We start from the raw sequence: 16,811 nt of genomic DNA, 5'->3' as shown, positions 1-16,811 counted from the left end.
TGCCAGTGTATGGTAACAATCAGCAGATTTGCAGACCGTTTCTAGTAAACAGATGAGCCTTTCAAGATTGTCAGATATGTATTTGCAAATCACTGAAAATATCTGTAATGTATGGGGGCAAATTGGTGGATTGGGGTATCTTTAAATTTGGGGGGGGAAATCACAAAATGTGTGAATTGTGTTTTTGTAATTGCTGATATATGGCGGCCTTATATCCTGTATAATGTGTTGTCAACAGATTGACAGCTGATAAAATACAGATGTCCTGGTGTTGGCAAGTAATGACAGTGGGGATGACCTCTGACCCCTCCCACCAGTGCCAGAGATGCACAGGAGAGAGTAAGGGGAGGGCAACTGACAGAGAGAGAAAGTGGGGGAAAAAGAAGGAGGGATGGGGAGAGGAGAGAGAGAGAGAGAGAGAGAGAGGGGGGGGGGGGGGTTGAGGCAGAGAGAAAAAATAAAGGCCAAGCAATGGCTGACATTACATCTACAAAGAAATAATAATAGTGGAAAAGTCAGTAACAGGGCTGGGTTACTAAATTATCGGGTAGTGGTGCTAAGAAACTGGATGTTTACTCTAGAGGAACTACAAGAACAGATGTCCATACTGCTTTATTGTAAAAACTGACCCCATTAATAGCGCTAACAATGTTGAGAAACACCTCCATCAGAAAGATCAAAAATAGCCAATGATTTAATGCTTTGCCATTTTCATTTTACTTTCCAGGAATAAAGGCAGCAGATGCAAAAGAACTAAAACAAATGGCATCTTTACCTTCTCTGAAACATGTGTACAGTGTTGCCAATTTTGATGCTATTGTTGATGTTCAAAATGAAATTATTAATCAGGTCTGCTCAGGAGTCGATGAGCAACTAAGTGAACTGATCAGTGGAGAAGAAGGTGAGCTGTGCTTATATGTACATATGGCTATTACAAGTAATACATTTCAATGTTTACAATGTATTTATGTTACACAAGATTTATTAAGGGATGGATTTTGTTGCAGTTCGCAAACTGCCACTTATCAGATGCAGTGCTCAGATAACATACACAGGATTAATACCCTGCAGTATAGGTCAAGTATTTTACATTGGGGACCTTTGGATATGGGGGTGGGGTGCAGTCAGTTAAGTGGTTAAAACATGTTGCATATGATAAATGGTACTCCAGCCAATCATCTGCTGTCATGTGTTTAAAAAATAAGTCAGAAGTTGATTGGTTGGAGCAGGATTTATCATATGCCACGGTTTTTAAGTAGCTAAAACTGGATGATAAATGGGCCCCATAGTGTCATAAGAATTATGAATGACTGGAATCTAGTGTAAAAAGCTTGAGCCAGATAATTAAAGCTGTTAAAGATATACCTGCTTGTGGCTCGCATAAATTGAACAAGACACCGCAAAATGCACCATCATATTCAAAATGCATTTGATTTTAAATATATGCTGGCATAAAGACAACTCTGAGAAGATTTTTGTTAAATCAGAATATTTATCATCTATTTATTTTCTTTCTTTTTAAAACATTTTTAGTTGTGGACCCTCCTTCAGATCTGACTGTAACAGAAATTTCTTCCAAATCCATGAAGATCACTTGGAGGGCCTCACCAAGCCAAATCACAGGATACAGGGTTCAACTTATTCCTATGTTGGCAGGAAGTAAACAACAAGCCTTGAACATTGGCCCTCAAACTACAAGCCTTACTTTGAAGGATCTATCCCCAGACACAGAGTACCAAATTAATGTATTTGCTATGAAAGAACTCACAGCGAGTGAGCCAATCTCAACACTGGAAAAAACCCAGGCAGTGAATATAAGAGTTGGTAAGATATTGACTCTATACTATTTACCTTCCTGTATAAAACAGTTTCCCAAAACATAAAATGTAAAAAAGATAGGAACTGTGTTAATTATTTTTTTGACTAAACCTGTTCTGCAATAATATATAATATTTTTTTTTAATATGATGGTATTGTGTTCCACAGAATGTTCTGGTGGAGTGGATATAAAAGCGGATGTTGTTATCCTTGTTGATGGATCTTATAGCATTGGTCTTAGTAATTTCGTAAAAGTCAAGGATTTCATTGAAGTGTTAGTGAAAAGCTTTGATGTCTCACCCAACAAAGTGCGGATCAGTCTTGTACAATACAGCCGCGATCCAGTAACAGAATTTGCATTGAACAAGTATGACAATATTGAAGATATTCTTGATGCAGTGAAAGATTTTCCATATAGAGGGGGCTCTACCAACACTGGCAAAGCTATGACTTATGTAAGGGAAAAGGTGTTAGTTGAAAACAGAGGAGCAAGAACAAATGTCCCAAGGGTCATGATACTCATCACTGATGGGAAGTCATCAGATGCCTTTAAAGACCCAGCTATAAAGTTGAGAAATGCAGATGTGGAGATTTTTGCTGTTGGTGTTAAGGATGCAGTAAGAACGGAATTGGAAGCAATCGCTTCTCCACCAGCCGATACTCATGTCTACACAGTGGAAGACTTTGATGCTTTCCAAAGGATATCTTTTGAGTTAACGCAATCTATTTGCCTTCGAATTGAACAAGAACTTCAAATAATAAAGCGGAAATGTGAGTGTAACAAATAGGAAGTAATTTATAAATGATTTATCTCAATATTGTAGACATAAGTGCAATAATGTGATTGTCTCATCCAGCATTGGACTTATAAGGCATGGCTTTGCTCCATATTTTTTATTTTCTCTTCCCTGTTCAAAACTAATCCTGTAAAATATATATTATTACCATAGTAATAGTTATAGTAAAGCATTTTATTTTTAATTGTTGCTATGATTACAGCTTTGACTCCTGCACAGAATCTGGCTTTCTCTGAGGTTACATCTAGCAGCTTCCGAGTAAACTGGTCCCCAGCAGCTGAAGATGTTTTATCTTACACTGTAAAATACAAAGTGGCTGTTGGTGGAGAAGAGTTCATAGTTTCTGTTCCAGCCCCTACTACTACTACCATTCTCTCCAATCTACTGCCAGAGACTACTTATGACGTTACTGTTCTAGCAGAATATGAGGAAGGAGCGAGCCCTCCACTGAATGGGGAAGAAAAAACTCTAGAAGGTAACTATATATATCATAGCTGAGACCAATTTTCATAATACATGATTTCATTGTTAGAATAGGTTTTCATATGACTACCTTTTGTGTATTTTATGCCCAAAATATTGTAATGCCAACCATACACCTACCTGGTTGTAGTCCTTTGTTACATTTTCTCTAGTACAGTATATCTAACACTTTCCTGAAATAAAAAAAAAATTTGTATCCTTTTTTAATTACTGCATGCGCTGTGCATACATCCCATTCTTATCACACAATGCCAGTGATATTCAAAATGTTAATTGTACTGGGGAGAAAGCTGCTGACATAGGACCAATAATATTGGTATTGGGGCTAATGTTTATAATAGAAATCATCTTTGAGTGAGGCTACTAATTCATGTTTCTTCACTACTCATGGCTAGAGCTTCAAGGTTCCTCAGTATTCCTGGGGCGTACCTGGTTACTGGCTCTGTAAAGCTCAATTGAATTGCACATTGGTATTCTAGTTTTGGCTTTCGAAGGGAGTCTGAGTTATGAAATTATTGATGACAACATGCATGCAGAATTAAGTCTCAATTAGAATATATTTTCCAGTTCGGAATATTTCCCACAATTCCACCAGACATCAAGTTTGATATTGCCAATAAATGTATCGCTTCCAAGACAGGTATATTGACTTTGAGGTTCACTGATGGGTCCACTGATGCTCAGACAATTTGATCCTACTAAAGCAAACAATAAAGCTGTTTGCTTCTTTAAGGGGTTTATTTACATTTACAAAGTGTTGGATTGTAAAACCAGGTGCTTCTGAGCATGTTTCTGCCTGGTGTTTAAAAGGGCAATGCTTTTACTAGCCGTTTCTTGGTATGATATTGGGCATGAGTTGACCACTCTCAGAAGTGCTGGGTTTTACAATCCAACGCTATGTAAATATAAACCACTAAGTCTCTCTGATACTAGTATAAGCAGAGTTCCAGATATATTTGTTCAGCAAATTCTTGCTACTTATGCTCTCGTACTAGATAAGCCCTCTGTAGCATTGTGGTCTTGAAACCACCATCAGATATGATGGATTTTCCCAGATGTGTATAAAGGTATTACTTTATAACGCCAGGCTACAATCAGTCAGCATTAATAAGTTGGTTTAACAATCCAAAAGTAATTTACTGTACTTGCAATTAGGGGAATAAAACTGGTTGGGTGACTGGCGGTCGGATGCCAGCGGTCAGCATACCGACTCCAAGATCCCAGCTGCCAGAATGCCGGCAGGGGGGTGAGTGCAATGAAGATCCTAGCGGTCTCGCTGCACTCGCCACGCTGCAGGCTCACTGGCACACTGTGCTCACCACAGGTTCTATTCCCACTCTATGGGTATCGTGGACACCCACGATTGGGAATAGCCCTGGGCCCCCTGCCGGCATTCTGGCAGTCGGGATCCCGGTGTGTCTATGCTGACCGCCTGGATCCTGACCTCCGGTAACATGACTACGTCCCAATAAAACATATTCTTTAAAATAACACTGCAGATGTTACAATATCTGATCTATCTAAAGCTGTAACCTATGGAGCAAACTAAATGTTTTTAAAGTTTTGTCTTTGTTTGTGGGTATTTCAAGAAAAGTGGCTGAGAAGCTTAATAGTGTAATGAAATAATAAGTGTCTCATAAACTGCTTTTAATATACTCATGTTTACAGAAAGAGAACTGAGAGAGTCCGGTGAGTCAGTCAGTCAGAATGTTCTATTAAATGCTTGCTGGGAGGTATCTTTGTCTCCAGTATACCAATGCTCGGTTCGTGAGCAAAGACATCTTGGCAGCAGTTTGACATTTTCAGCATCAAGTTATCAACCTAATGAATTGAGGCACTCTATTAACTTAAATAACTCATATTATACAAAAGGTAAAACATTTGCCATGAGAGATACAGTTAACATCAGAACATCTACAACACAGCCCTTTGCTAATCCAACAACACATGAATAAGTTGTATTTCACGAACCAACACTGTAATAAATAATAGTTTACAGTTTTTATTGGCTCATTTATTTAATAACTTTTTTTGCATTTCTGTGACTGAAATGTTTATTATAACTAATGTACAAACTGAACATTCAGAACCAAGTGAAAATGGTCTTTTCTCCTTTTCTTTTCAGTGAAAGGAGCACCCCGCAACCTTATAGTAAGTGATGAGACCACGGACAGCTTTAAGGTTGGTTGGTCACCAGCTCCTGGAAACGTCCTCAGGTACAGAATTGGCTATCGTCCAGTTGCCGGGGGAGAGAGAAAAGAAGTGACAGTGTCAGGAAATGAAAGAGCCACGACACTTTATAACCTATTGTCTGATACAAAGTACCACGTCTCTGTCACACCTGAATATACATCTGGCCCAGGGAAAGCCTTGGTAGGAAACGGAGCAACTGAAGAAGGTGAAATGTTATTGCTTTGTAATGATGTGTTAATTATTGTTAATATTATTTTTTTTAAACTTGTTATTAAATATATTTTAACAGTACTGTATCTAGTTCCATTTGAACCCTAGTGTAAAAATCGTAATGTTATTTTCCTTATATTGTTGTTGTTGTTATTGTTATTATTATTGCCATTTAGTCATGTAGCACCATTCATAATACACAGCATTGTACATGGAATATGTACTCAATCACAACAGTAGCAGAGGATATCCACTGACAGTGTTGTTATATCACAGCACCATATATAAATGCAGTGTATATGGCTTTGTATTGTTTTGATTATTCTTCTGAGTAGTTTGGTCCTGTATCTGTCACACACCCAACACTTGTACTTGTATTGCCCCTGTTTGTAAACACTGTATACAAAAGTTAATTGTAACCAGTGTCAGACTGGGACTCAAAGGGCCCAGTGGGGGAATACAGCAATAGGGACACATGCTTTAGGGATATGGCCAGCCAACAATATGTGGTCCTGCTCCACCAAGTAACTGACCCAAGTAACAATGTATTATCTAAGTGCGCAGCCTGGAACTTCACCCATAAGAAAAGGGGAATGGCCCTTAGACAGTGGTTGTCACACAAATGTCTCTGAACCAACCCAACATTGTAGCATTTATAAGCTGCCACATGGCTTAGCTGAGTAACACATTGCTTTTACTGGGAAATTCTGATTGGTTGTCACATACCAGTACTCCAAAACAGCGCCATGCCAGTCTTACACCAGCTATGCAACTTTGCCTGTAGAGATGTGAAATGCATTGGCAATATTTATTAAGGCATGGCAGTGTCCTCAAACTGTAGAATACATGCAATTTTTTTTTACATTGAATACTATACTCTAATAACTATACTTGAAAATTCTTTATTTCATTCGTGAAATGCTATTTTTTATATACAGAAAGTGTCTTTTCTTAAATGTTAATGTTTGAATTTATACAGTGTTAGGAGAACCAAGAAACCTTAGAGTTACTGATGCTACAACATCCACTTTGAAGTTATCTTGGGATGCAGCACCTGGCAAAGTATTACAGTATCTTGTAACGTACACACCAGCTGCCGGAGGGGAACCAAAAGAGGTTACACTCAGAGGGAACGTCATCAACACGGTATTGAAGGAACTGGATGCCGGTACTACATACTCCCTCTCTGTAAATGCTTTATATGCATCAGGAGCTGGGTCAGCCCTCACTGGTGAAGGAACTACTGTTGATGGTAAGAAAAGTTTAATTTATTTCAAATTATATGGCCACAATGGATATGATATATAACCAGCGGTGCCTATCTTGGTCTCCCGGGGGTCTGGTGGTGCTGGACCATTCTGAAATGTGTGCATGTGCGGAGAATATGATCCTGTGCATGCACACAAATCAATAAGCAGGCTTCTAGAGACAACTGCAGCCCCTAGAAGTCAGATTGGACTGATGTTATAGTAGGGGAGTGGCTTCCCGTTGGAAGTGCTTTCTCTGATAACTGCAGTCTGGACTGGAGGCAGTCCCAAAGGGAGCAAACACCTCCCCCTGGGACTGCTTGTCTGGCTGTGATAAGCAGGAAGCACTTTCAATGGGAAGGCACTGCTAGTTCTAAGCAGTACCTGCGAGTGGTGGATTTTACTGCCAGGGCGAGGTAAAATCTGCCACTGTATAATATTTTGTTAATGTTTCTTAATAAAATATTTCTAGGCTGCTTTGACAGCAGGTGATCTATGCAGCATTCTTCCATAACTGGAAATGAGTTGTCAATATGACCTGGATGCCATTCTTTAGAAGTCTTGGCTATTACTGCAGTAACCTTACAACCTTATTTTCACACATTCAAGGGTATGTGTAATGTTTGGAGTAGCACAAAAAATGAGGTCACAAGAATGGCTTATTGTATGTGACACTCAGATGACATGTGTTAAAATTTGCAGAGAATTGTGTCTAAAACGCTTCAGTAATGGAAATATGTAGAAAGTGATAACAGGGCACTTGTTTAACAGGAATATACATTTCTTATACAATAGTATAATAGCTGTCAAATAATACACATTTTATAAAGAAATGTCTCAAGTTGGAGGTCTTGCGGAAAGGCAAGCACTCTGAGTGTTTGTAACCTGCTTTGGCCACTAGTAATATGCACTTCCTGAGGAAGATTGAAATGTGCTGAATTTTGAAAGTAAACACTGTTTTGCAAGACCCATGAGTGCAATATAATCTTAAAAGAGTGTTTTATTCCGAGATACACTTATGTGGTGGCTTAGAATTAGTATCTGTAGTATGGGCAGCGAAACAAACTGCTTGTATTTAATTCAAGAGAAGTTATGGTCCTGACACACTGATGCACATATTTATATTTTGTGGTAAGTGATTCTGCTGTGATAAAAAAAAAAAGTGCATTTTTTTGTATGCCAAGTACAGCAAGGGCCAGTTCACACTATAACAAACACATGCAGACCTGTGCACAAGTGCATAATAGTCTTTGAGAGCCATATTATATGGCAATCGAGGACAAATGCCAACAAATGATGATTATGACGGTCACCAGCCTTAACGGCTAATGATTGGCTGATTGTGATTGCACCTCTCATGCTGACAGCTGCTTTGTTCATTGCTCATGCAAATATAAAGTTTTTGCATTTGCGTTTTAGCAAGATTTGGAATTTTTTCTGCACAAGACAGAATGTGTTATTGAAACTTAATCGCAAATGTGTATTCTGCAAGCAGAATATACAGCTAAAAGCATGGGTGTAAAGCTGGGTTCACACTGGAGTGATATCGGCCCGACATGTAATTTCCGTCCAAATCATAACGACATATCAGCTAGATATGTCCAATGTGCGCACTTCTGAGGTTGCATTCGATATTGTCCAGTCAGCCGCGCTGCATGGTTAACCGGACGATATTGTATGCGGTGCCATGCAGTGTAGTGAAAGATGGAACTAGGGATCATTCCATCCTTTATTACATCATTCTGATGTGTACTGCTAGAACGATATTTTAGCCTGTCGGCCACCATATTGTCCGGTTACACATCGCTCCAGTGTGTACCCATCTTAATTGTATGTGACATATACCTGATGCAAACCTGCAACATGTGCTAGTAGTGCAGACAAGTATGTTTCTTGTGATAGTTGCAACATTTCATATGCATGCACTTGTGGCTTTGTTAGTGAATGCCTACAATTTGGCGTCCATTTGACTCACACTCTGCATCAGTATACCTTATACGCCTTTTACACCAAAATCCCGGTTCCGAATCGGATCAGACCCATGGCCCCTTTTCTTATGCTGCGTGACCTGGGAATATTCTGGGTCGGTGCCATTTACACAGCCCTGGGGGAACAGTGGCTTCTGGCCGGTGCTTGGAGATGGCGTTATCTCCAAGCGCCAGGAAAACAGACAGATCGGAACCCCAGGGTGTGGCCTTAGTCCTAATAGGCCACACCCCCAGTTGGAAGCTGTCCCACGTCACGGTGGGGGCAAGTAAACACTCCGGAAACGGCTGGGCTGCCCCCAGCCTCCGGCACACATCTTACCCAGCCAGCGCTGTCGTCTGTATAGCAAGACAGACAGTATCACTAACAGCATGCCCCATGTCCCCAAGCTCCTGAGGAACACTGTGGTCAGGGAGATATGGGCTGTAGGCATGCTGTAAACGGGTCCCAGGTCAGATGACCTGGGTAACCCATTTCCACTGCCTCTTACCCTGGGTCTTACCCGTATCCAAACCTGGTCGCTTCTCGGGTTGGATTTCTGGGTAACTAGACCCATTTTATTTTTTGGGGGAGGGAGGGGGGTGGACCCTTTTCCACTGAGCCAAAAACATGGATTGATGTCCATTCATGTGAAAAAAACCTGTTTTTTCAAGGCAGTATAAAAGGGGTATTAGTGACCACAAAACATGCCACACATTTAATATAGTGCTCATTTGATCTCCTTGTACATACATAAGTGCCCACCTACTACCCACTTTTGGGAAGTTTTTCAATGCAGCCTCTTGTAGCATTGTGGCATTCTACGGGAATGCACATATAATAGTAAAAAGGTAGTACTCCAAAATCTTATGGGTGAACTGTTTAAATCATTACAAATTTAAAAAAATGTTCTTCTAAAAACTGTTCATGTTTTAAATAAGTCCTATAGTGTATATGAGGGATGTCTTTATTCATGTCTGGCATTTGTACATCATAATGTTATTTTCATTTATTTTTTTATGTACTTTCTTGTAAAAAACTGTGCCTGAATGGTGTAAAAGACGTCCTATTCAAAGTATTAGCCAATGTTCAATCGTTGCTACCTTCAAATTCTTACAAAAATCATGCTGTTTTCTTGAGGGATACAATCTCAACAGCTGTCTGATGAATTGTGAATGTCGCTCTAAATACACAGATTCTGCGCCCTGAAGATAATTGAAATAATATGTCCTGCAACAGAAGCTTGCTTTTACATTGGTGCAATTTGATGCATTTTTCTGACTGGCATGCATTTGCCAAACAACTTTCCCAAGTCCTAGCATCAGAAGTAAAGGTTGTGTCCCCCAAAAGTCAGTGGCTTCTTGACAAGCTATGCTGCATGATTTCCTGGTACAATATGGCAGCAATAGATGCAGGACATCATGAAAACCTTTTGTGCGGCCTATCCATCATAGATTTGATATGGAAATCTTTGTTACATTTGCAGAAAATAAAAATCTGTCTACATTAGTAACGCCATCTCAAATAACCAGGAGGCTTTACTGTACTTAGTAAGTTCTAAGTTCATAGAAAATGATCATGTGAAATGTTTGGTTCATGCGGGAAAGTAATGTAATGAAGGAAATGAAAGAATACATTCAGTAGCATAGTGGAACCTTTAGGATGAGTAAATGTGATGTTTTTAACAGAAGACATAGAATTTGTAGCCAACCAAGCTCATTTTCCACTCATTGTTGATTGAAAAGGGGATATTTGATATGTTGTAGGTGGACAATCATTCTGTAAGAAAATGTTAATCTTTTGGACAGAAAACTTCATGCTTTATATTTTTGCGGTGGTTGGCATACAGTTATCTATTAAATGCACAATCCTAATGAAGTTTGCAGGCAGTTAGGTTTGCATTGCCAACTGTCCAGTTCTTTAATGGCCCTACAATACACTGTGCAAGTTATTGCAGAACTGTGTCACAGTCCAGATAGAAAATGTAATGGAAAATGCAGATGAGTGAACCACTGGGAATTCAGTAAATTGCGGCTGCTTTTAAATGCTACTGTTTAAGCAATCTATTTCCCAAGAATGAGGAGGTGGTTAGAAAAATATTGGCACATGTTCCATTTTTTTTACAACCTGAGGGCACAAATTTAAAAAGCAAACACAGACTACACTTTAGTTGTTAATATATTAAGCCTGTCTTGATGTTGATTGCTGAGATGAAATGAAAGGTAAAATACTTTCTATTTTTCCACTGCTGTAGGCAGAATTAAGAGTAGCCCAGCCCATGAAGCTTAAAATGTGCCATCTGATTACAACACAGATGTTAATTACTTTTTCCTTCAGTGTAGCTGAGAGCCAAACCATTGCAACAGCAAAAGAGGAATTATACTGCAGGCTTGGAACATATGCCAAAAGTGGCATTATAACAAAAAGTGGATTTACATTGTGGGTGGTGACATAGAAAGTCTGGTTATATAAGAATAGCCTAAATGGTGGCATTAAGAGAATACAGAAAGTCAAACAAATGTATCTAAATGTAATCTACAGGGCATTTAAATATGATTATTTTTTTATACTATGTGTTGTTGGACATTAAACTGAAAACGTTTTAGGGTGACCTAAGGCTGACATAAGTTTAAGGACTAAAGATCTATTAGTGTAATAAGCATTATTTTAATAATCCAATTGTGTTGAGACATAATGGCCGGGATGTAATGAAGTCCGAGTTTGGCGGCCGTGCTGGGTGCCATCCGAACTCGGATGTTTTTTGAAGGGGTAACCACGTAAAAGGTATGGTTTAGCCTTGTACATGATTGCCCCTTTAAAAAAGCTTCAGAGTTCGTCCAGCATCCCGCACGGCTGCCGATATCAGACTTCATTACATTGCGGCCCATAGAATAATAATAATAATAATAATAATAATAATAATAATAATAATAATACTACAATAAAACCAACAGCAGCAACATCAACAACAACAATAAAAGTAATACTACTACTACTGCTGCTACTATTAATACTATGACTATTACTACTACTACTACTACTACTTCAACTACTATTACTAGTACTACTACTACTACTACTACTACTAATATTAAGTACAGAAAAAAGAGATGTCAAAAAGTATTCAGGGGGGGGGGAACAAATAAGGTCCAGGATTTTAACCCACTTTTTAAAAGCAGTATCTCTTGGCTTCTTTTTTAAATGTTATGTCAATTAAGAAAGTTAGTCCATAATTGACCAAATATATTGATATATATTTAGTTATTTATTTTATATGTATTTATTCTGAATATTAATCTACACTGTATAATTATTAATATACAATCCCTTTTTGTGCAGAGACAATGGTCATGCACATGTTGTATTGTGGTATTGCCAGACACAGGGGAAAGGAATGACTAATACAGTGGTAAGCTTAAATCAAATAACTGAGGCTATTGGGGATAAAGCATTGCACAGATATCCAAAATATATGAATGGCTGGAGCCGGAATGAAAAGTATAAGTTTTCCCAGTATAAATATGTTTCAATAATTCATATTCTTCATCTTTTCATGTAATAAATGAATTGTACTTGAGTACCTTCGTGTTAGTTTCCAATAAAACCCATTGCAGCAAGAGGTAGAGTACATAGTGACACCATTGTCCCTATAGCTGTGCTCTGCTGCAGCACTCATTGTGCTAAGTAATCCAACAGATGCTCTGTCTACACTGGGCTGACTTCCCAGCCATCACTATCACATCTTAAAACTGTGAATTTAAAAAGGAAAATTACCATTGAAAATGTATAGCAGGATATTTCACCTACAATATATACTAATCTAACCCACAATGGTTTTGCAGTATTAGCTGAAATACATGATAAATCAGACAATCCTACAAAAACAGTTATGCTTTCTCATGCTGTAACCCACCTAGGGGCCTATGGAGCTGATATACTAAACCTTGGAGAGAGATAAAGTGAGAGAGATTAAGGGGTCTATTTACAAAGCCTTGGGTGGATATAAAGTGGACGGAGATAAAATACCAGCCAGTAAGCTTCCAACTGTCATTTTTCAAAACCAGCCTGTGGCATTAGTGGTGCCGAGAGAGGGTAGGGGGGAGGTTACAAATTACCCGGGCCCAGGTCTGATGGAGGGCCCCAGTGAGGGCCCCGGGCTTCCTCCCCCTTAACTGGCAGCAGCAGCTACAGCTCTTCTCCTAAGCCCAGCACACGTTGCTGACTGCTGGGCTAGAGTGTGGAGTGATCTATTTATCTATCTCTGGCTGGCACTTTGTCCATAAATACTGCACAATTGCCCGGGTGCACTTAGTGGGATGACAGGTAGTATAAACAGAAATACTTTGGCACTCTCGGGACTTACAAATGTAACAATATATTCTGGTGATGACCACTAATGTGCAAGTCAACATTTTAGTTTATTCAACTGTAATCATGTTAAGTCCCGAAAGTTCTGTGGTATTTCTGCATAAATTACAATGAAGGATCCACTTTCACAAAATGATGGTGTTCTAGGGAATGCGCTCTGCAATCATTGCAGCTTTTATGTGACTGTCCCACCGTCCTAATACGAACACTTTTGTCCCAACTGCTAGGAGGTATGTTAGCTCCTGTGAGTGGGTAATTCTTGTGTGCTAGACATGCCCCCAAAGTGGTGCAGCCATGCAACTAACAGGGGGGGGGGGGGAGTTACTGTACCGGGGCCCTGGATTTCTCTTGGCGGCTCTGTGTGACATTACAGTTAGGAGCTGATTGGCTTGGGACTTTGGGGGACATGTACTAAGCAGTGATAAAAGTGGAGAAGTGAGCCTGTGGACAGTAATGAGGATCTGAGGGCAGGAAGGTAGAGAGATAGCAATGGCTGGGGAAGGAAGAAGTTAGTGAGATTGAGATGGCTGGGACAGGAGGGTAAGGCGAGCCACCAGGCTAATTGGTTAAGTGCTGGATGGGTGCACAATGCGATGAACAGGTGGGTTTTTAGTGCCTGTTTGAAGTTATTCAAGGTCAGGGAGAGTCTGATGGAGCAGGGGAGTGCATTCTAGTGAAGGGGGCAGGACGGTAGAAAACTTGAATTTGTTAGTGAGATGCAGTAACCAGGGAAGAGCAAAGGCAATGGTTATTGGCTGACCAGAGAGGACAGGAAAGAGTATATAGGTTGATGAGGTTGGAGATCTAGGAAGCAGTGAAGTTGGAAAGAGCATTGTATGTGAAGGTGAGGCGTTTGAAGAGTATTCTGTAGGGGAAAAGGAACCTGTGCAGATTATGGCAGAGGGGAGTGGTGTATGTGGAGTGGCGGTAAAGGAAGAGTCTAGGTGTGTTGAGGATGTGTTTAGGTGCACAAAATGGTTTCAGTTTAGCAAAAACACATTTTTTTTCTTTTTTTCTTTATTAAAGCATGAATACACAATGGCCCTCATACCGAGTTGTTCGCTCGCTAGCCGCTTTTCGCAGCAGTGCACACGCTAAGCCGCCGCCCTCTGGGAGTGAATCTTAGCTCAGCAGAATTGCGAACGAAGTATTCGCAATATTGCGAAAAGATTTTTCTTTGCAGTTTTTGAGTAGCTCGAGACTTACTCTTCCAGTGCGATCAGTTCAGTGCTTGTCGTTCCTGGTTTGACGTCACAAACACACCCAGCGTTCGCCCTGATAATGTCGATTTGATTACCTTATAATATTCACTATGGATGGGTAAGAGACTAAGTACGCAATTGGCGTATGAGGTACCGTAAGGATACGCACTTAGCGTAGCAGACGCTTAGCCGTGGTCGAGACGCACGAGCAGCATGTTCGCTCACGGCTTAATGCGTAGAGTCAAGCACGCTATAGGCTGCCGACTACCGTAATGATACGCTACCAGCGTAGCGGACACTCGAGACCACGAGGAGATCACGAGCGGCGCAGACGCTCACAAGATGACAATCAGTAAACCTTGAATGTAATACACAGGAAGGATACTCTTATGCTGTAAACCTTGTACTGAAACACTGTAGCGATATAACGCTGCTTAACCTGGTTAATACTAAAGCTGTTTGAGCGATCGAGACGCTCCTATTACCCTCTGCAATGTAATGAATACACAATACCATGCTAAGGATCCAACACCTTTACTAACAAGCTTTTAGTTATATCGAAAAAGGGGAAACAGTTGACAAGTCATACGCTACAAACTAACATATAATTCTAACAGAATATCTAGACAGAAATATACACAATAGAGAACGATCGCAAATACAAATACATAGACTAAGTGTGAATGGCTAACATTATACGGGTAACAAAGTGGCAACAGAGAAACATACCATACGGGGAACACTCGCAGGCGCAACCGGAATCCAGTCCTCCAATTATCAGCGATAACTGTTGAAGAGAGAGTACTGGCCGGTCTGGGGGCAGTGACCCTTATATACACAACATACAGTGTACTTCAAAGGGCCCTACAACCTTATTGTTCATTGGACACAGGAATGTCTCTCTGCACTATAACAAAAGGTCATAGGTGGATTTGAACAGGTGGGCTGCGACTATTTCAAACAGCTCAGGTGGGAGGGAATCTCCGGATTCCCGCCGCATGGATAATGAACTGCAAATATAGGATATGTCCAGAAATTACTAATGGCCATAACTATACGCAGGAGCGTTTAATCTATACCTAACCAACACCGGATTGTTGCTATTAAAATACTCTTCGGTTAGGTACCAGACACCACTGTTCAACCTTAGACAGAACCTTTGTATCACGAAAAGAGGGATTCCCATGTCCATGAGCAAGTCACTTTAACCAAACTTACAGTTATTACTAAGGGGAACATTACCAATAAAACCTGCTATATGGATTTATTAAGGAGCGATTGAGTCGCTCGCTAGACGTACACAAACTCTACCGTAAGTGCACATACCATGCGCTCGAGCGCACGCCCGCAGAGGCGCCGTCACGCATTTGCGAGTATGTGCACGCACGCCAGTGAAAGTGCATGTGCAGCGGGTAAGCGCATGAGGTGCATATATGGCAACGTGCAGCGTGATATTTTTCTGACTTTGACAGCCCAGACACTCCCCCGTTTCTCCAGCCACTCCCGCGTTTTTCCCAGAAACGGCAGCGTTTTTTCACACACTCCCATAAAACGTCCAGTTTCCGCCCAGAAACACCCACTTCCTGTCAATCACACTACGATCACCAGAACGAAGAAAAAACCTCGTAATGCCGTGAGTAAAATACCAAACTTCTTAGCAAATTTACTTGGCGCAGCCGCAGTGCGAATATTGCGCATGCACAGTTAGCGGAAAATCGCACCGATGCGAAGGAAAAGAACGAGCGAACAACTCGGAATGAGGGCCAATATATGAAAAACAAGTCTGACATACAGTACTGTGCAAAAGTTTTAGGCAGGTGTGGAAAAAGTGCTGCAAAGTAAGAATGCGTTCAAGTTCAAAAATAGAAATGTTAATAGTTAATTTTTTTTTATAAATGAACTCAGCCAGGAGGTTGTTCCAAACATCTTGGAGAGCTAACCACAGATCATCTATGGATGTAGGCTTGCTCAAATCCTCCTGTCTCTTCCTATAATCCCAAACAGACAGTAATACTGAGATCAGGGCTATGTGGGGGCTATACCATCACTTGACTGATAAAAATAAACTAGTAACACTTCTATTTTTGAAAGCATTCTTACTTTGCAGTATTTTGTCCACACCTGCCTAAAACGTTTGCACAGTACTGTATATAACAGAAATAATATATAAAATTCAAAAATTGATAATATTGTATATAGACAAGTAACAATATAAAAGAAGCAATACCCAGTAATAAACATAAAATGACTAGACTCGGAACTGTGTATCATATCCACCCAGAGCGGGAGTGGTATCAATAGTGATCGGGAGGTTTTGGGAGTACTGAGTGTCAGTGTAGCTCTCCTAAGTATCAAAAAGATGCTCATTAAAATGTTCTTTTTAACATAAGGCTTCCAGTCAATCCATCCTAAAAACATTGAGTAGATTTTCTAGAAAAAGTGAAAATAGTGGGAGGGTGGGCTGTATACACATCTGTAGGATATTTTTATTAGCCACCACTGATTTCGCCAACAGTAATATACGCACC

General features: G+C 40.2%; 1 protein-coding gene across 4 annotated transcripts in view; it reads left to right on the top strand.

Moving 5' to 3' along the window:
* Window positions 1-16,811, top strand: part of COL12A1 (collagen type XII alpha 1 chain) — a 248,292-nt gene that overhangs the window by 51,730 nt on the left and 179,751 nt on the right. For 3 of the 4 annotated variants that reach the window (XM_063916822.1, XM_063916821.1, XM_063916823.1), the window contains exons 8-13: window positions 728-901; window positions 1,534-1,824; window positions 1,987-2,589; window positions 2,818-3,090; window positions 5,224-5,496; window positions 6,481-6,753. The exons of the other annotated variant lie outside the window; for it this stretch is intronic. In XM_063916822.1, the coding sequence (XP_063772892.1) occupies window positions 728-901; window positions 1,534-1,824; window positions 1,987-2,589; window positions 2,818-3,090; window positions 5,224-5,496; window positions 6,481-6,753 (1,887 nt within the window). The remainder of the gene's footprint in view (window positions 1-727; window positions 902-1,533; window positions 1,825-1,986; window positions 2,590-2,817; window positions 3,091-5,223; window positions 5,497-6,480; window positions 6,754-16,811) is intronic. 4 annotated transcript variants of the gene reach the window in all.

Source organism: Pseudophryne corroboree, chromosome 4 (assembly GCF_028390025.1).
Source record: "Pseudophryne corroboree isolate aPseCor3 chromosome 4, aPseCor3.hap2, whole genome shotgun sequence".
NCBI classification, from domain to species: Eukaryota; Metazoa; Chordata; class Amphibia; order Anura; family Myobatrachidae; genus Pseudophryne; species Pseudophryne corroboree.
The sequence above is the reverse complement of the archived record's forward strand: the minus strand, read 5'-3'. Positions and strand labels throughout refer to the sequence as shown.